At 45.8% G+C, this 20876-nt stretch overlaps 1 protein-coding gene across 7 annotated transcripts in view; it reads left to right on the forward strand.

Annotated features, from left to right (window-relative positions):
* The window catches only part of LOC102561541 (store-operated calcium entry regulator STIMATE), a 59373-nt gene that overhangs the window by 7227 nt on the left and 31270 nt on the right, over positions 1-20876 (forward strand). For all 7 annotated transcript variants that reach the window (XR_009461483.1, XR_009461484.1, XR_009461485.1 and 4 more), the window contains exon 2: positions 19802-19850. Coding sequence is in view for 4 of the 7 variants with exons in the window: in XM_059725757.1 (XP_059581740.1) it covers positions 19802-19850 (49 nt within the window). In the remaining 3 variants the exon portion in view is untranslated. The remainder of the gene's footprint in view (positions 1-19801; positions 19851-20876) is intronic.

The following is a 20876-nucleotide window of genomic DNA, read 5'->3' on the forward strand; positions in this document are numbered from 1 at the left end:
CACAAGAATCCAGTTCTCAACTGTTTGGTGGAAACACAGACTTCAGGTTTGATATTGATGATACAGCTATTTGAAGCACCTAAGGACCTGAGGCACACCTCCGTAACTCATGTGAACCAAGTGGCGCCCAACTTCAAAAAGCTAATCTATATATTACAGTGCTTTATCTCTTTGCACAGAGGCTGGACAGTGGCTGGGGCAGGGATCATCCAGACGGGGACAAACCTGAGCCTGGCTTTTCCACTCATCTAATGACAACTCTTCTCACACCTTGTAGCACCCTTCAAAGGATCTGGCAGCACCCCAGAGTGCTCAATCACCCTGGTTGAGAATCGCTGCTCTAGACCCAAGGATAAGCTTATTTGACTTTTGCCTTCTCTACTAGAAACAGTTAGCATCATGCTTTTGGGTTAAAATACCCTGCCTCTTTACCTGCTTGTTCTTATCTTCTCTCCAGAAAGAGAAGCATGTGATGGATGCTGCTTAATTAACTGCTCACTAGTAATATGCATGGTATGGGAATACACGAAGAGTATACCTATCCCACAGGTTCTTTAAGACGCAAACTTCTTCACGTGAGGGTATAGAACAGGAACTTTCTTTTGCCTTTGTCATGTAAGTCTGAAACTGGATTTTTCAGTCCTAAAATTTAAATGCTAGTACTCTGTCCCCTGCACAGTATGGTTTGTACAGCTGTTGAGGTAGGACCTTGCTAAATAGCTCAGGCGCAGGTTAAGTTTACATGTACGGAGCTGTCTGCTTTTTTTTTTTTTTCTTCCATTTAGGTCTTTAAATTTGTGCTGACATCTTCTGAATACTAGCCTACATTATAATATCAACTTTAAATACGAAGCAAGTGGGGTCCTAAATCCAGCAGGAAGCTCCTGGCTTCTGAGAAACCTAAGCAATATTTAGCTAGCACCAAAACTACCCGAGGCAGCGGCTGCCCAAGACCAGAATTGCAAAGGTTGTTGACTGTTCCTCCCAAGAAACTGTGAAAGAATGAAACTTCATGTCTGTGCATAGAAGCAAAATGAGGAACGTGATTAAAAATTGCTTATCATAAATCTTAAGGATGCTCTTGCTGTAACTGCATAACATCTGCTCGGTACTTTCCCAGCCTCTCCTGCCTGGCTTCCTGCTATGAGATTTTGACAGGCAACTTTAACCTACTGTATTTTCTTGCATACTACATCTCCTGAAATATAATAGGCCCCAGACCTCTTTTTTTTAAAAGGCAGAATGAAGGAAAACGATTTTTTTTTTTCCTTGCAATAAGAAATCGAGTAAGGAGCAGAGTCTGCTCATTGCTCTGTGCGTTGCGTGCAGATTTTGCTTTCACTTCCGCTACAACCAGCAGAAACCAAAGTGTGCATTATATACAAGAAATGCAATAAGAACCATTTCCAGCAACTTTTTCTGGTAGTAATGGGAAAATGTGTGGGGGTTTTTTGTATGCAAGAGATGACAAACCCAGTGGGTCACTGACTTGCCTTGCCTCAATTCTAGTTCTTTTCTGAATGGGGAGGATTTTGGTCATGTCAACTGATTTTGGGTTGTAAAACCCCACTGGCTAAAGCTCCCTTGGGATTTTGGTGCACTAAGTAGTTGGCATTGAGTAAAAAGGAGTGGGGATTTACTGTGAGCTGCTCTGAAGTAACTGCATTGCGTGTCTGCTCTGATCCATAGTAGGTGAAACCTACCCCACAGTAAGTTTGGCACATGTCCTACCATCCTTCTTTGATTTAGGGCTAAGCTGGTGCACTTTAGCTGCTTGTTGCCAGTTGATTCATGTCCTCTTACCTCCATAGCATCTGAAAAACTGGTAGCCTACATCGCTTATGCCTCTCTGAACAAAATGGTATATGGGTCCTGCCCTGCCTTCTTCCTTTTACTTCATGGGAATTAGTTCATGCACCCATACTTTCAGCAGCTGGAGTGCAAAGTGTAAGGGGGGGGGGGCCTTCAAGGCATTGGAAAAGGGACGTGGGTAGTAAGCAAGAGGAGCGCTGATGGAAAAAAGCATTGAGAAATTGCATCCTCCGCACAGCTATTGTATCGGTGTGTCGTCTGGCTTTATGAGCCTTCCAGCGGGAGGGGAAAAAAAATCATTAGCAGTCTTCACCCAGTGTTGCCAACTCCTGCTATTTTATTAGGAAACTTGTGACTTCAAAAGCCCCAGCATCTGAATTTCTGAGATGTGTAGGAGACTCATCGTGAATCCTCCTAGCCCTTCTGATAAGGAGGAAAGCGAGAAAATCTGACCCAAGGACATACAATGTTAACCTAGAAGGCAAACACCCCAATTGTGTAGTATTAAATATTCTTGAAGCTTTGGGGTTGCCCCTGCTTCACCTTGGAACTTGATTTTGAACTAGATGGCCTCTCGATCTCTCTCTTCTGATTGTATGATGAGTTTAGGAGGCCTGGGTTTGGGTCTGGTCTGGGTGAGATTTGGTGCAGCAGTAGGAAGTCACTTGCCTTGTCCTAACCATTAGTTTTCATCCATAGGAAAGCAAATACCGCTTTCTGAGCTCCTGGATGCTGAAGGTGTGAACTTCATAATGATCACATGAAAGTCTGCTGCTATGGGCATGGGCCCAGTGGGGTGAGGATGCCTAGCGGTCTAAAACTGCACGTTATCCAATAAATATCGTAGGTGGTAGTCCTAGTTTCTCAGAAGGCAAGTTAGATGTGTAAGTCTTAAACTAAGTAAGATAGAGAGAGCACAAGCTTGTGAGAGCCAAAGTCTACTTCGTTGTATGATTTAAGTGAATTTTGGTTCGTGAAAGCTTGTGCTCTCTGTATATCTTACTGGGTCTGTAAAAGGTGCACACCTATGCTGCCTTCTGACTGATTGCAGACTAACATGATCTGGTTCCAGCTTTTTGCAAGCTGCCACTTTTGGGCCTTGAGCTCCAGGAACAAAACAGTTATCTGTCGATGGCCCACTTGATCCCTGGCCTCTTCATGGAAGGGCCTGAAAGAGGACGAAGTGTATTTTTGGACGCTTGGGATGGTAGTAAGAACTACTCCACAAACTTAATGCAGACTAGGGTAATTTGTCAGGCTGGAATGACTCTTGAAGGGTGCAGGCAGAACTTCTTTTTATTTTTTTTTCCTTTAAATCGGGAGAGAAAAAGACTCCTATCATAGGCTTGCATTACTTGCTGATTAGTGTGAAACTGAGGCTTGAATTGGACATTACTTGCAGCTACTTTAGTTCATGTGTGGTGTTTAATGATGGTTGATGACACTGTCCCCATTTTACAGGGGGAAAAGCAAGGTGCTTGAGTGGAATGACTTGCTTTGAGGCTACCTGGAAATAGAGCCAGGATCTCTGCCCTTGCTACAAGGCTGCACTGCCTCCCAGTATTATCTTGGGCTCATGACTGGTCCAGCTATTCCCCTCTGACTTAAACCTGCACCTTTTATAGATTAACTATCCTGCCTTCTCTAACTAAAATGCCAGCGTAATGCCACACGCTATGATGGAGCCTTTTCTCTACAGATAAATGCCCTTGTGCTGCTTACATGGGAGCATTTTCTGGGCCTATATTCAATGCAAGTAATCTGGTTAAGTATCTTTAGTAACAGGTAAAGAAGCCGTAGTTCCTCTTTGGGGAGCAATTTTCAATATTCGAAGTTGCATCAGAGGGGTTTTTTTTGCTTTGTTTTGTTTTTGTCTCTTTGGAGCAGTTCGAACGCACGGGAGATCTGCTCGGAAATATGCTATGTCACCTGCTTTCAATGAACAAATGTCTAGCCCTTTCCTAAGCAAATATATCTGGTTTTTCTCAAACCCGTGTCCTCTTGTTCTAACCGCAGTATCTCAAACTTGGCAAACAACTTGTTTTACTTTTGCTAATTATTCCCCAAGACAAAACCCCTGTTTTGAATATCAGTTGAGCCAGTCTGAAGTACATTAGTCTCCCAGCCTAAATTGGTATACGGGAAATGTGTAAAGGGTACAACATAACTCGCAAACAAGGAACTTAGGCCTTAATACTTCTGAGTACCTGTTGGATACAAATATTACTTTAACCCGTACTTTTTCTAAGCGACACTATTCTAGTTTGCTTAAATAGAGGCACCAGCAGCAACAATGGTCTTTGTAACTGGCCCGATCTGTTAGACTGACGGCAGATGTATGCCACGAGCCTTGCTCGCTCGGGCAGGCTTGATCTCGAGAGCGCCTCGCTCCTCGGCCGCTTCAGACAGCTGTTCTGTCTTCCCTCCCATTGTTTCTCAGACCACGCCGTCTGGGTCGCTGCATGTTCAGACTAGTAATAATGTGAACCCCAGCACGCTGGCCTGTGCATCCTGCCTGTTGACTGCTTCCTCTCTGGGGCCTGGAAGATGAATCCTGTCTGGGAAAAAAACTGTTTGATGGCAATAGGCATGCAATGTAGTCTCCAACTATATATAAATAGCTTCAGCTTCCTCTAATACAGTTGGCTTCATAAACTGTGCTCTGGAGGGGAAGAAGATGCCCTTTCCCTTGTACAATTTAATAGCCCAGCTGGCTAATGAGAAAGTTTCATAGATGTTAGGGGCTGGAAGGGATCTGATCATCGGGTCCAGCCCCCTGCACCAAGCAGAAAAGATAACTGGGGGTCAAGTGAGCCCAGCAAGGTAGCTTTCCAGCATTGATGTGTGAATACCTTATTGCCTTGGGCAGAGGATCCATTTGACTCTAAACCACATCAGGTTCTTAAATCCACTCTGAACTAGGCTAGGTTTGGCCCAGGTTCACTTGTCACAGGCAGCTAAAAAGGTGGCTGGCCCTTTTTTTCAAGTCCCTAGTGTAAATGGGGTGACCCCATTTCAAGAGGGAGTAAAATGCAGATCAGACAGCATAGAGGCTTTACTCTGCTGGCAGCAGAGTGGTGTATGGTGAGGATCTGCCCAACTTCAGTGTAGCTAATCCTTTCTCTGCAATAGAAGCCCATCTACATGGCTGCTTCGAACACCTTCCTTGCATGGTATCTGAGCTCTGGAGGGTGCCACAATAATATTTCACTGTAGTACGGCATTGTTTGTCAGTGGATTTCAAACTGTTTTACCAAGTAAATAGGATAATAGGATTTTGCAGATGGGGAAACTAAGGCAGAGAAGGCAAAGTGGGTTGCAGAAGGTCACCCAGCAGCACAGCTGGCAGTAGAAGAGTCTGCATCCCACCGCAGCATCTTCTACGTGGTGCTGCCTCAATATGTCCAGTACTAGGACTTCCCCAGGTGAATGAGAGTGGAGCATATGGAGTAGGGGTATGAAGAGCTGAGTGAACATGGTCTTGTTGTAGTCTTCATCCATTACCTAGCATATTTTTCTAAATCTACCTCCAAGCTGGAGGAGAGGCTGGGAACTTGCCTCATCTTATGCAGAAACACTTACTGTTGGGTCATGCTATAGCTTTCTGCAAAGAGTTAAACTGGCAATGTGCTGCTGCTGGTTAGAAGTACTATAAGTATTTAAAAAGCCACAAAAACCTCACAACCCCCCCCCCCCCCAATCATACAGTAGCAAGATATTAGATGACATGCAGAAAGTCAGCAGCTTGGTGTTACGACTTCAACAACAAGGTGAGTCGACATTTAATTTATGGGTGTCACCCAGTATTGAGTGTGACATTACAGACTTATCACACCTCCAAAATGATTGGTTTTGTTGACCTTTTGGTACCTGTCCAGTTCATACACATGCATGGCTTGCTTGTTGAGATGTTTTATTTGCATACTTTCTGGTACCACTAGCAAGTTTCGTTGCTTTTTTTTTTTTTAATATAGCTTGTCTTGTGTGATCAGACATCAGGTAGAGCTCTGAGAATACTTGTCTTGGGGCTCCAATGTGTACTATGTCAAATATTATTATCTTTAGGGACCTGCCAAGCTCACAGTGGAAGTGGGCTGCACAGCAGCCCCCTTAATCTTGCAGGTTCCCCCACATGCCCCCCACCCTGCTGATGGGTAGAGGAGCCCCACTGCTTGCTCCTGATCAGCAGGGAGGCAAACAAATGTGACTTGTTCAAATATGGGGTGGGTGCAGGTTTCCTGTCCTTGCAAAAATATAAACAATTGCAATTGTGTGTGTACATTTGACACAATACACATTGGGGTAATTGCAGTTATATATTTTTGCAAGGACAGGAAACCCTAAGCTGTGTGTGTTTTGTGTTTGTGTTTTTTCTTGTTTGTTTGCAGTTACCCAATGTGTATCATGTCAAATGTTAACACGCATGCATGTGTGCGGTGGAGCTTCTCTGCCAGTCAGTAGGGTGGGGGGTGCACTGGGGAACATGCAAAATTTGTGTGTGTATAATAGCTGTAATAGCTAATCCAAGCCAATAAAATATTTTTATACACATGCATGCATGCATGCATGCATATGTATAAAGTACATATACATGTATTTTATATACACAAAGTACACACACAGAGCTGTATCTATTTGCATGTAACTTTTCTAATTCAGTGTCTATTTTAGTCCTGTAGAACCAATAATAGATCTCCAGGAAACCACTTCTGACAAAGGGCCTGCTCAGAGACTTGCCTCTCTTTACCCAACAGTGTCTGAAATTTCAAAGTACACACAATGCTTATTGTCTTCCGTTAAACCGGAAAGGCTGGGGTGTAGCTTGCTTTCCTCCGTGCCCCTTCCCTCTTTGGAGCCCAGTGCTCCTTGTTCAGATTCTTGCCCCATTTCCTTCCCCTTTGCTTAGGTGTGGCTCTAGTTTATTCTAGGTATGCAGTGGCCAATGTACAGTCTTCTTGATTTATAAGAGAATCCAAATGCAGAATAGACCGCTGTTCACTAACAATGAAGCTGTTCATAGAAGATTTCTAACAAAAGCAAGTCTTTGGTTGCAAACTGAGGTCATATTTATGGGTACACACTTGTTCCCAGGTCAAAGTGCAGGCATGTCTCTCATCCTGGGATAAATGCAAAAAAATAAATAATTCCCAGATGAGAGACAGTAACAGTTTATCCTGGGTTATTGCAAAGTGTGTCTGTGTGGTTACCCCAGGACTGCGTTATTAAATCAGTAGCAGAAAAGCAGCCCTACCTTCAGCCACTCACTAAACCCTGATTAGAAGGGCATTCATTGTGTGCCAGTCCTAGGATATTTTTGTTCCAGGACGAGCACAGGCAAAACGTTTATCCTGGGACAAATGTGACCTCTTCCTAGCCTGAGAGTCATACGTCCTGCCAGTGGATGGCAGTTCTCCTCTCCTCCCTGCTTTGGAAGCTGAGTAGACCTTACCAGGTTAATCTAGAGAGAGGTACCTTGTTCCTAATGAGTTTGCCAGATTTGCAGCTGGGAAGTCTCTTGTTCAAGTGAAAGAAAACTAGTCTCTTCTGCGGTCACTCTTAACACTGTTCCAGTATCTGGCTGGCAATGGATTTAAATGGTCCCTCCTCCCTTCTTTTCCTTTGGGTACCTATACAACTTAAATTCCCCTTGGAAAATATATACATCTCCAGCTGGTTGGTTGGTCAGTCGGTCGGTCTGTCTGTCTAATTTTTTTTGTGGGTTCGTGATCAGCAGTCCCTGGATATGAGGATGACGGTCTTCCAGGAAATGGGGAAATCAGTGAGTCTGTAGCTGCCTGGGGAGACCAGCTGGAGATCACACATTCAACTGCAGATACAGCAAAGTTTGAGGGGCAAGGGGGTGCATGTGTGATTTGTCCACCTCCATTGTGGGATGGGTTTGCTTGAGTTGATGGATGCCACTGGGGGCCAGAAGGCACTGTGGTGTATGATTCAGTGCTTGAGTAGTGACCTGGGTATTGATGCCAATGTTGTGTTACGCAAGGCCTTGGATCTCTTTGGCCTGGTAACCACTGGTTAGTTGGGAGTATAGGCTTTGTTTTGGGAGCCAGTCAGCAGGCATCCTTATGACCTAGGGATCCTGGTTTTCTCTGATTTGGATTTTTTTTAATTAAAATCCAATTTGAAGAAAACCCCAAATCCACACTTTTCCATGATTAAAACGAAACACCGCTAAGATAGATGGATAATATCAGTTGAACAAAATGTTTGATTGATAGATTTGCAATTTTAAAGCACTTTGGAAGCCTACCAGTGCCTCAGTCAAAATAAATTCTAAATGCCTATGTATTTTGGTGTTTGGCTTTCTCATGGACAATCGAAGCTCCCTTCGCTCGCCAGGATGTGGGTCGGGCTGCGGCTGTCCCTGCCCTCCACTGCTTTGTGGCACTGAGCAGCCCTGATCTGCCAGTGTCCCTCACTCCTGACCTGCACCCCCTATTCCCCTCCACCCCAGCCCCACCAGAGGAGGCAGGTACTGATGCCAATACTTTATGCCAAAGGCTGCAGGAGGCAAAGTGTGTCTGAGCCAGCCCTGGCTGGATTCCCAGGCCCTGCCCTGTCCCCTCCATCCCCCTCCCCCATGGGACAGGGTTTGGTGTTTCCTGCCCTTCTTGCAAACGGCTCCTTGCAGGCTGGCAGAGCTCCAGCCCGTGAAGGCAGTTTGCAAAAGGGGGAACAAGTAGTTTCCTACTTTAAAGGGGGAAATCCACATTTTTCCACATGAAACAGAAAACCTGGATCCCTGTGTATGCCATGTCTTGTCTTGTCCAATGGAGCTGGTACTGTATAAACATGCTGGTGGTGTCTGCTCGAGCCAGAAGACTGGCGTTTGTGTTTAACCCACAAACACTGCTCCTTGAAAAATAGAGCATAGACGAGTTTGAGCCATGAAGTTAGGATTCAGATGGAGATCTCTGATTGGCCTCGCCTTTGCCAACCTGGTTTACAGTATCTGAAGGCTGGGTTTAAACAGCAAAGACTGAGATGGGCTAATCAAGTTTTTAGCAGTGCAGTCTACAGTTAGCTTAAAGAGGGGGAGGAGAGAGGTTGTGGTTTTTGGTGGGGGGGAGAGGGGGGCTGGATTTTTTTTATTTATTTATTTTTTTTAAAGTCTGAGGTCTACAACCAGCTCAAAAGATTTGATATGAATTTAAAAAATCCAGGTGTTTGAGCCAGATGTTTGGGATGTGCAAGCAAGAGAGTTTTCTAAAGGTCCTTCTTTTGACAGTCCTGCTACTAAAGAATGAAAAGCCCTAATATACAATAACACAAGACTTTAATGCCTGCATTACATTACCCCATTACTGATGCTAAAATGGCCATTAAGCGGTGTATAAATAGTGATCCTGAAACAGCCGTTCAGGTTTGAACTTGGGTCTCTTGAATTCAAAAAGCATGAGCCTCTGCTTGTCCAAGGTAAAGCACTGGCTTCTTTGCTCAAAAGTTATGGAAATCTGTTCGCCCGGTCTCCCTGTTTAATGAAGCTTCATGGAGAGACTTTTTTCTTTTCTTTTCTTTTATATGTAATGTTGCATTGTGGTCAGCTTTGCTAGCCATGTGCTTAACTTGGTTGTAAGCACTCTGATGCAATCACCTTCATGTTTCTTTGTCCTGTAAAACTACTAGCAGGCATCCTAGCACTGCAAAGGAAACCAATAGTTCCCTCGTCTCCATGTTCTCAAGGTTTCCAAAATAAAGGACTAGCCAAGATGAAATAAGCTTGTTGAACTTGTTGAGTCCTTGCCCATTGGGTTCTAATGTCGCATGTTTGTACAGCTCCAGGCAGCTGAACAAACAGTTTTTTCTGGGTTAAGGTCAAGCATGATTGATGTGTCCTGAAAGAATGGCTTGTTTCAGTCTTATAAGCAAATAAAATCATTAGGAGGGAAGTCCGAAATTTACCTTGATTTCTAGGGTTCACAAAACCATGCTATAACAACTTGACCTTGTGAACACCTGTTGAAAAGTGGCCTGAATCCAAATTCTGGTCTCCAAAATGCACTTAATGAAATACCACCTGACTGGGTTATTTATAGTGCTGTGATCACATGCAGTATTATGTGCATATGCGCATACCGACCCTTCTTGCACCACAGGTTGCATTCAAGTGAACGAGGGTGGGAAGAATCGTAGAAAATGAGGGTTGGAAGGGACCTTGGGTTATCTAGTCCAACCCCCTACTTAAAGCAGGACCATGACCAACTACTTCATCTCAGCCAAGGCTTTCTCTAGCCTGGTCTTAAACTGCAAAGGATGGAGATCCCACAACCGCTCTGGGTAGCCTGTTCTAGGGCTTTACTACCTCCTAGGGAGACTGTTTTCTTTTTTACTGATATCTAACCTGAACTTCTCTTGTTGCAACTTGTTCAGTCGCCTGCCAGCACTGAGAAGAGTGAAGGCTGCTACAAAGAAGATGCAGCTAGAACTACCTGAAGAATGGTTATTAAATCCCCCATCTTTTCTCCAGACTAAATAACCCCAGTTCCCTCAGCCTCTCCTCATAAGCCATGTGCCCTAGCCCCCTAACCATTTCTGTTGCCCTGTGCTAGACTCCCTCCAAGTTGTCCACATCCTTTCTGTAATGGGGGGCCCAAAGCTGGACACAGGACTCCAGATGAGGCTTTACCAATGCCAAATAGAAGAGAATAATCACCTCCCTTGATCTGCTGGCAACGCTCCTACTAATGTAGCCCAGTATGCCGTTAGCCTTCTTCCCAACAAGGGCACGCACACTGTTGCCTCATTCAGTTTGTCCACTGTAGCGCCCAAGTCCTTTTCTGAAAAGCCGCTGTTCAGCACATCAGTCCCCAGTCTGTCGAGGTGCATGGGATTGTTCTGCCTTAAGTGCAGGACTTTGTACTTTGTCTTTATTGAACTTCATGAGACTTTTTGGCCCAATCCTCCAATTTCTCCAGGTGTCTCTGAATCCTAGCCCTGTCCTCCAGTGTAACTACTACTCCCCCCAGTTTGGTGTCACCTTCAGTCTTGCTGAGGGTGCGCTCTATCTCATTTTCCAGATGGCTAATGAAAAATTGAACAAAACCCTCCTCACCCCAGACCAGTAAGGGACCCACACTTTCCTTGATCTTCCTCTTGTTGCTGACATACTTGTAGAAACCTTTCTTGTTATCCTTTACGTCCCTTGCTAACTGCAACTCCAGTTGCGCTGTGGCCTTTCCAGCTTTATCCCTGCATGCCCAAACAATGCTCTTATACTCTTCCCTGGATGTCTGTCCAAACTTCCACTTCTTGTAAGCTTCCTTTTTTTGTGTTTTAGCTCATTGAAGCGTTCCCTGCTAAGCCAAGCTGGTCTTCTGCTATACTTGCTAGTCTTCCTGCACATCAGGATGGCTCATTCCTGCACCCTTAAATTGTTTTTTGTGGGATGTTTTTTCTTTGAAGTACAGGCAACTTTCCTGGACTCCTCTCCCCCTCAGACTGGCCTCCCAGGGGATCCCATCCACGAGTTCCCTGAGCAAGCTGAAGTCTGCTTTTCTGAGATCCAGGGTCCTTACTCTGCTGCTCTCCTTCCTTTCTCTCAGGATCCTGAACTCGACTTCTCGTGGTCACTTCTGCCCACATTGCCATCCACTATACTACATTCCCCACCAATTTATTCTTCCCTGTTGATCATCAGGTCAAAAAGAGCATGGCCCCTAGTTGGCTGCTCCAGCACTTGCACCACAAAGTTGTCCCTAGCACTCTCCAAAAACTTCCTGGACTGCCTGTGCACTGCTGTATTGCCCTCCCAGCAGATGTCAAGGTGACTGAAGTCCCCCCCACCATGAGAACCAGATCCTGTGACCTTGACATTTACGGTAGCTGTTTGGAAAAAGCCTCGTCCTCCTGGTCTGGTGGTCTAGCAGATCCCCACCACAGCATCACCCTTGTTGCTCTCCCCTCTGACCTGAATTCAGAGACTTTCAGCAGATCCATCTCCAGTTTTGTACTGGGGATCTGAGCAATCGTACAGCTCTTGCATTTAAAGCACAACTCTTCCTCCTGTTCTTTGTGAACCATTTGCATCCATCCGTGACGGTCCTCCAGTCATGTGAGCTATCTTACTCCAGTTGCATTGCAGTTTTGTGACTGTGCAAGGACTTCTAGTTCTTCTTGCCTGTTTGCCTCAGATGCACAGAGCCCAGGAATTAGCCTGTTGCCTTACTTTCTCAGGAAGAATGAGAAGGCCTCTTCTGTTGCCCCCTGCTGCTCGCGTTTCCTCCAGTGTCCTATTTTCTAGGCTGCTTCTCGCAAAGTCTGTTGACCCCAGTACTTGTAGGGTGCATGTAATGGCTCTACTAGGCGTAAGGGTGGCCATTGTAGAGGACAGTCTGGTTGTCCTGTATTGATACAAAACCGGATGCCTTTATGTTGAAGAGAGAAATAGGGGATATAAAGGCGTCCAGTTCTGTATCAATAGAGGACAACTGGACTGCCCTCTATGATGGCCATCCTACTTAACGTATTCAAGGCCCCTCTACTCTACTTCTGTCTGTAGCCACTGGAAGTCTCTTGCAGGAGCTGTACTCCCAAAGCAGAAAAAGATCCCCTTTTTGAAGAGTTTATCAGCTCCCTGTAGCTTTCATCTCTCCAAAGAACCCAGTCGCTTTAATGTGGATTTTGCATTGCCCCTAACCTCTTGGGTCAAAGCTACTGAACTATTCCACTGCCTGTATAAGCCCTGGTAATCTTGGCTGGCTTTTTAGTTGAAATCTTGGACAGCCTGCCACAGCGCCGCACAGTAAATGCCCTATTAAGCAGTTAATTATTTCTCTATAATACTAGCTTTTATCTTTAATACAACAGTTTTACTGTCTCTGATAATTACACCGTCTCAGATAACTCTCTTAAATCTAATGAGGCATGACAAGCCTTGCTCAACAAGGCAGCACTCCATTAACTTCTTACCTCTTATTTGTCATCTTATCGCGCTGAATTACTGTATTCCTAACCGGAGCAGCTCGGGATGCACAACGTGTCACTTTCCATTAGGCCAACAATGAAAATCATCGCCGGAGCTCCTGCTGCCAGGTTAATGGTCACCGAGCGAAGATGGCTCATTGGTCCACCGGTGCTGCTCAACAGCTACTCCCTATGGCTTGATAAATTTCTCTGCGCTGTAACCTGAACAGGCTCGTGCAGTTTAAGTACCTTTCACCCGCTGAATGGTCTTGTCAGCTCGTACGTCTTTCTCTTGTTCCCCAGGCGGAGACAAGGTGCACGTAGCCCTTGGAAATTAATCTCTTTGTGCAGAAGGTTGTCTGCTCAAGGGTAGCATGTGTGCAATAAAGGGCAGTTGCCACAAAACCCAAGAGGAGATGAAGGTTTGATTTGCTGGGATCCTTATGAGCTAGGCTAGGAGCAGAGCTATGAGATGTCTCTTGCTTGGTAATGAGGCTTTCATGCAAGAAAGAAGGACTGTCTAATCCAGTAGGCTCTTTTGGGGCAGGGGGGCTCCCCATCTCTGAGGCCTAGAATAATGATGAAGCTTACGGCTTACAAATCGGTTCAAAATGAGTAACTCAAATTCTCGTGGAGAGAGAAGATCCCAGTAGAGTGACCCTAGAGTTTAAATTCAGCATCCTGTTAGTTGGCTTTAGATTATGCTGCTAAATTCTGCTCGGCTTCTATGAAGATGCTAAGATTTCTTTTAAAGTGCAAGGTAGTAAGCAGAGATGCTCCTTTCTACATACTACTTCCATCTCTGTTATTGTCCAACCCAGAGGTGGCCAAGCTATGGCACAGGCAGCCTTTTTGTGCATATAGGGCAGGGAGCAGAAAGCAAAGTAGCGGATCGGACAGGGATCACAGGGCTGGGAGCAGGAAGCAGAGCAGCAGATTGGTCAGGGGAAGAGGACTGAAGTAGCACTTGGGGGGTAAAGGGCCAAATTGTGGCATGCTGCCCCATATTGGTCTAGCCCACAAGCAAAGTGGGTATAAGTCTAGGGGGTGTCAAGATGCACTTCTGTAAGCTGGCATGTTGCCTTCTGTTGCCCAGTGTATCCCACTGATTGCAGCCAGGATGTGGGGAAAGGAGTGGAGGATGCAACCCTGCAGGTAACTAGCCTTATGCTTTGAAAATAACTCCTAATTAACCTAATATTTAGCAGGCAGCCAAGGCAGGCGCATGATGGGTTCTTATAAAAACAAAAGTATTATGCTAGGAGCTAAAACATTCAGGTAATTCAGCTAACTGGCTTTGACTCTCGCTTGTAGTCTGTAATGTGAGTGTGACCGCTGCAGAAACGACTGTTGCAAAATCTACATTGCAAAAGTGGAGTTGCAGCTGTGCAGCTCATGAGCGAGCGAGGAACCTTCTCTGGTAAGGATATATTCTGAGCCTCCGGGAGCCGTTGGACCTGGAGCAGAAACCCAACGCGGCAGTATTGTGGCAGTCTTCTCCGGCTAGAAAAAAACCTATAGTTACTGGTCAGGAAAGACACTAACTGGGTTGTGATCAGGACACACAGATGGTTGGTGCCTAAGCCAATGGAATAGGAAGGGCTGATTAGGGTAAAATTGGAGACCTCCTCGTTATGCAGGCATAAAAAGGAGCAAGCTTGACTTCCTTTTCTGGTTTTGAAGTCTCGTTGTTGGTCTTAGGACCTGTGCGGCATCCGGTGGTAGAGTTTAGTAGGATAAAAAATGTAACCCTTCTGTGGATAATTCCTCTGAAATGCATAGCAATCGCTTTCTCTGAGGCTGCGTGTTAAGTCAGCCAGAAAAGTAACCCTTTTTGCCAAGGGTAGGTTCTCTGTCTTATCAAGCAGGTAGCTAAATTTTGTGGTCTGCACGTGTAAGCCAGGCAGCAGCCAGTGTTTGCCATAACCTTGTGGTTACCATCAACAAGTGCTTGAAGCTGGCATCATCTGCATGTGCCGGCACTGAAGTGTAAAGTGCAGATTATTCTCTGCTTTGGAGTTTTCTACCCTTGGTCCAAACTGAACCCACTGATCTCCAGGGCATACTGCTGGAAAAATCTGATGCCGATTCCTGCAGAAAACCCTTAGCTGCGGCTTGGGCTTTGCTCTGTTTGCACAAGGGGTAGTTGCATTGTTTCTTTCTGAACTGGTCAAATGTCCAGAGCAGCCAGTAGAGCTAGGCCAGGGCTCATGGGAAGTGTTGTCAATGCAACCCATTAATGCTGCTCATGGCTACAGCAAATACTTCTGCAATTCCTAGATGCACATCTCTTTAGGTTGATGGGAATAGTTGTTGCCCACAATAGGTTTGCTCCATATTGCTCAACCATAGACCTGGAGAAGTAGAGGATCGTGAAAAATGGGGCTTGGCTTACAAACTCATAGAGAGACCTTTCTATTTCTCTGGCACACTACTATAGGAGGCTTTCTACCTCTACAGTCAGAGTACAACTGTTTTAACTCCATTAAGCTTTTAAACTCTTTTGTCTTGATATTAAACCTGTGGACATCCAGTTTCAAGCTCCTTGCAAGTACCAGGGCTAGAAATTTTTTACCAAACTCCTGAACGTAGTGAGTTGGTCATATGACTGTTGTGGGTGTGCTTTTGAGGGGGGGGCGGTGTTTTGAAGTGACCCCAAGGCTACAAGACTGGGGCTGGGAGAAGAGCCTTTGGCTTCTAGTCATAAGCCAGTAGCTTAGTGATGGGTTTTAGGCTAATGTTAACAACTATTTACAGACACCTTGAAAAAGCCAGCACTAAACATATTACTTTTTCTTTGTGGGGATGGCTGGTGTGATCAGCATTATACTCTTTGTTCATGTTGGCACCTGCTCTCTGTTAAGGAAAGGTACAGAGGCAAAGCATGGGTCAGTAATTCAGAGCTAAGCTAGGGCAAGAAGTAACCGGTCACTAATTACTTGTTTTGGCGTGCCAATACAAGTTGCAGTGCTTCTGTTCACAGGCCTTGTCAGGCTCTGCATAACTTGCTGATGTTCCTGCACCTGTTTTACAGACTGGTGAAGAGAAGTGCTCTGTCCCCCTCCCCTTGGTGGTGAGTTTTTAAGCTGTTTCAGTGTTTGTAGAGTGCTTAGGAGAATCTCAGGTTCATGGGACCTGGGAAAGGGAACAGAAATACTCGAGTATTGCTCTCTCCGTTCCCTTCTGCAGCTGCCCCACCTTCAGATCTTCACCATTGTGGTAGCACCTGGGAGCCCGGATGTCAATTTAAATGCAGGACTGTGCCAAGAGCAGTGTAGCTATATTAAAAACATGGTTCTTGCATGTCTTTTTAAATAAATAAAGACCAGGGTCAACAAGTGAATACCCAGATGGCGAGGTGCCAGGAAACAGTGGGCCCACCCAAGGGTACTTCCATCGTCTCCTCTTGAAGGGCTTGCCTGCAGCCCCCCCTCTCTCCTCCCTGCACCAGTAGCATTGCCAGTAGTGCAAGCTGTTCTGTATTCATTGCAAGGCCAGCGTTGGCAGCTAAGGAGAAGAGGCAGCTGGCCAGGTGGTCCTACCCTTCCCATCTGGCTGTGGCACCTGTTGGAGGTGGGGCTTGTCTTACACGGCCTTCACTTCCCCCAGGAAGGGACTCTGAGGTGGGCTGCTTGGGGCCCAAGGCTATTGCTGTGGGATGGCACCCCTCTTTTTCCATGGCAAGTATGGCACAAGTCTGCCAGCACAGCTTATTAGACTGAGCCATGCCTGCAGGAAAACTGCAACGGTGGGAGCTGTCAAATTGATGCGGCTCCCTGGGCCTGTCTTTTCATCCGTCCCTGATGACCGACAGTGGCCTTGGCACACATCTCCTGGATACCTTTTTTCTTTTAGGGGAAGTGGATTACAAAGCTGAAACGCAGTGGCTGAAAGGTGTGCTGAGAAGCTACCTGAAGAGGCCTTCAAAATCCTCTGTCCTCAGCTTAGTGACTACTTGAGCATTGCTAATACTAACAAATGAACGTGCCTTGTAACTTCACCTGGCGTGCCAAATCCTTATAAATGTACTAGGCTATTAGTTTACAGCATATACCCCAGGGACATCTTTTTGTAATGGGATTATACATCACACTTACTCATGCTTCTGTATTTTGCTATGATGCATGTTTAATGCTAGGATCACAGCTTCCCGCTAGATGGCACTCGCTGTCAGTCTTTTTCTAAACTTCCCCAGACCCAGGAGCAACTGCACGGAAAGAATGCAATTTATTTTTTTTAACCCTAATATTCTTTTTATAGTTCAAAAAATATATTGGGCTTTAAATAACAGACTTGAGTCCACTCCAGATTGGAAACATTTTTTTTAAGCCTGCTCCATCAATCTTCTGTGGTTGTCTCAGGTTAATTCATTACCTCTTGCTAGTGCTGGCTTTGTGACCAATTACCAGGGATTTTAAATGTTTTGAGTTTGAGACTGTATCTGGCTCCTAGTATGTTAGTGCTAAAAGACTGTTGTGCTAAAAATCATGTAATGCAGAATATGGCTGTTGCAAAAAAATTCATGGGGACCATTCAGCATCACTCTTTTTAATGACAGAGCCACTCTTCCACACTGTATTTGCTTTATCCTTGGGTCATCCAACTTCTGGGCCCCTGGGGACTGCCCCATGAGCTCCCCCCTGCCACATGCAGCTTGGCTCACCACCTCCCCTTCCAACCTGCCCATGCAGGCCGCCCAGGTGCCCCTTACTATGCAAGTTACCCAAGCAGCCCATGTACAGCACACACAATGGGCAGCTTGGCCACCTCCTCTGCTGAGCATGCAGTGTCTGCAGCCCAGCTCCCTGCCCTGTGCACAGCATGGGCAACCCGGCCCCCAGAAGCTGCAAGAGCAATGGGCATAGAGATAGCCAGGTGGGAGTCCATAGGCCATATGCTAACCCATGCAGTTGGACAACCCTGCTTTCTCCTATTACCTGTGAAAGACAGGCACCAAGCAGACCCCCCCAAAAAATCAAACTAACCAAAACCCTGTGGTTGTTAAAAATGATGCAACAACTACAACTCTTCCTCCTCCTCTTCCTCCTCCTCCACTGCCCTGAAATTCAGGGACCTTTTCGTTACTTCGTGATCAGGGAAAGCACCGAGTGGCTGCCTTCAATGGTTCTTGTGAAAAGATGCTCTACTTTGGGATACCCTAGTGTAAATCTAATACAAGGCACTGCCTGCAGGCAGCTGAAAATCCTAGTTTGTCTTGCACTCCAAGGTGCTTCAGGAACACACACGTGTGCCTCTTGTATTTGGACATGAGTGACTGTGGCTACAGATGACTTGAATTGCAACAACTCTTCTCCATTTCAAGATTGGGATGGTCAGTGCAGTGCAAGCCCACTTTCAATTTACACACTGAGAATGAATGAAGAGGTGTAAGGTGCCTGGGTCTGCCCAGATCAATGCTCCTGTGGTTGCTCGGTGCTGCTCCCCTATGCTTACTCTAACTTTCTTTCCAGGAGAAGCCCAAATAGGCATCTGAATAACTGAGGCTTTGCTTATCCATGAGGGAGGGAGTATTACTAGACCCCCCAGGATCTTGATCTCTGCTTTTTTGTACGACCCTTGGTGAGCTGCTGAAACTCTGGCTTCATTTCTGAAGCAGGTTAGAGATTCTTCCCTTGAGGATTGATGGAAGTAACAGAGCATGCTTTGGCTTCCTTGGATGGAGGTAATCTGTAGCATCAGATGAATGAAATGAAAACAAGATCTTCATAGGAACTGGCAGGCTGACTCGAGTGGTCTTTGCCCATTCTTGCATTAGCTAGTGCTAAGCCTCCTCATTTTCTGCTTCTACCATGCTTCAGACCCCTCCTAATACTAGTCCCCACTGACCTTTTTTTTTTCCTCTGAGCAGGTCTTACCTGTTGCTGAATAGGGCTTATTAATAGAGTTATAGTCATTGCATCATTTGGAGACCTATATAACATCTCCAAAATGACAGGAGTACAAGACAACTTTTGCAATAGTCAATGGACTATTAATAAGCCTAATCAGCAACAGGTAAGTTCTGCTCAGGAAAGTCAGATGCGACTGGTATTAACCGGGGCGTCTAAAGCAGAGTGCGTGTCCCGTCCTTCCCATTAGATAAAATTTGCAGACTTCTTTGGAAAGGGGTCTTGGCCTTTGCGTATGGGCTAGGCAAGCTGCGAGCATCTCTACAACATCAACATCATTTTGCAAAAATTTTGTTAGTCTAATAAAAGATGTCATCTCTATTATGAGTCCTGATTGCCTTTCTACAACATCCATGCACTTTGCCTAGTTTCTGGATCTCTGTGGGGCTTAGTTTGGGAGCCAGGTGCTTATCTTCTCAAATCTGGGTTACGCACACAATGCAAGCCCAGGTGCTAACTAACAGGAGTTTTCAGGTCAAATGGCAATGTGACAGATGAGCGGAGGTGTCTCTCTGGGGTGGGGTGATGACTGTGTAGAAGATTTATTTAGGACATAAGCCCTTCAAGTCTGCCCCAGGCCTCTTCAATCTAACCTCTGCATACTAACCTGATCCTACTGCCTGTGTGGGCTGCTTCCCCTAAAGTACGTGTGGATTTTTTTTACATGGTAATAAATACTGTTGACAAGAGTCTGCAATTCCAAGGCTATTAAGGAGCTAGCAAGTGGCCAAGCCAGTATGGGCTAGACAAGCCTGGCAGCACCTGAATGTCTGGCTCTTGACAGTGGCAGAGACCGCCAAGCTTGTAAGACTGCCTTTAGTGTTAACTTTCTGGTGGCTGCAACAATCCTTGGGGATCTTGGACTAAAACGCATCTTAGCTGTCATCTTGGCTAGAGAATTAAGGCTCTCCTCCGCGTGACCAGTCCAGCACAGACTTCCTCATCGACTAGCCCACACATCTTAATATTTTCTGATGAACCATTTATCCCACTTGAGGAGAGGCCAGGAGGTGTTTTGGGACTGAAAAGAACAGGGAAAGCACATTTTGGAGAAATGTCAAAGTCCTCTTGTTAATTCTGCTGCCTCCTAATCTTGCTGCTTATTCCAGTAGGCGCTCATCCCCTCTCCTAATTGTGACCTTTCCGTTCTCTTGCAGTAAAACGATTTAGGGAGCCCAAAGAAGAGAGGCGTCCCTGGATGATATGGTGAGACTTTCCCAAAGCTCTGAATTAAGATTTTTGAGACCATCTTATTCTGCTTATGGTAGCAGGCCTCTAGATCCTGTTTCTAAATACTGAGCACATGGTTAATGGAGTGATGTTACCTTTCCCTGTAAAAGTTTCCAAGATGCAACAGATAATCCTGGCTGCTACATAGCATGGCAGGTTAAGAGTGGTGGCCCCGTGTGGTATGTTAGTTGAGAAGTCCCTCTAACCATTACTAGTAAATGGTTTGGTTACTAATACTAGACAGCCATGTGCAGCTTCTAAAATGGTTCCTGTTGTAACAAAGCAAACTAATTCGGGAATGGGACGTGTAGATGGGATTACTATGAGGACACCAGGAGGTTTAGAAAGCTGTTTAAATGCCAGTCAAAATCCCCCACCCGCAATCTGTCAAGACTCTTGTAGCTGGTACAGAGCTGGCAGCTTGGTTCTGTTCCCCCTGGAAAAAGTGCCACAAGTATTATCACAGTTGGTATGAATCCTGTCCTGCCATCTCCCTCTCCTTGTTGATATCCTCTGCTAGGAGACTGAGGGCTGAACAGGTCTAAGTAGGCTCCAGAACTGCACTAAAAACTTCTGGTTTACCTGCAGCAAATTGGCAGTCATGTCAGACAGCAGCCCACAAAGCCACATCCACACAAGCGTGGACAGTTCTTAACCTGAGGGCAAGAAGCAGCGGCACACCTTGTCCCCAGATAATGCCTGTGCCATGTGCCCTCTGGCACGTGGCAGGTTACCCTGGGTGGGGTAGCACTGGGCTGGCCCCAGCAGCCTTACCTGGGAGCCTGCTGGGGCTTCAGCAGAGGTGATCCTGCTGCTCGGCGCCTGGCTGGCAGCTGGAGTGGAGCCAGGCTCCAGTTCTGGGTGGTGTGTGCTGCCCTTACAGGCACTGCATCACTCTGCTCTTTTTTTGCACACACATATTATTTTTTTTTTTACTCTGGGATCTCCTGAGCTTGTGTATTTTTCTCTAATGCTGCTACTGAACAGCTCTGTCTCGTTGCA

The sequence above is a fragment of the Alligator mississippiensis genome, chromosome 4 (genome assembly GCF_030867095.1).
Source record: "Alligator mississippiensis isolate rAllMis1 chromosome 4, rAllMis1, whole genome shotgun sequence".
Taxonomy (NCBI): domain Eukaryota; kingdom Metazoa; phylum Chordata; order Crocodylia; family Alligatoridae; genus Alligator; species Alligator mississippiensis.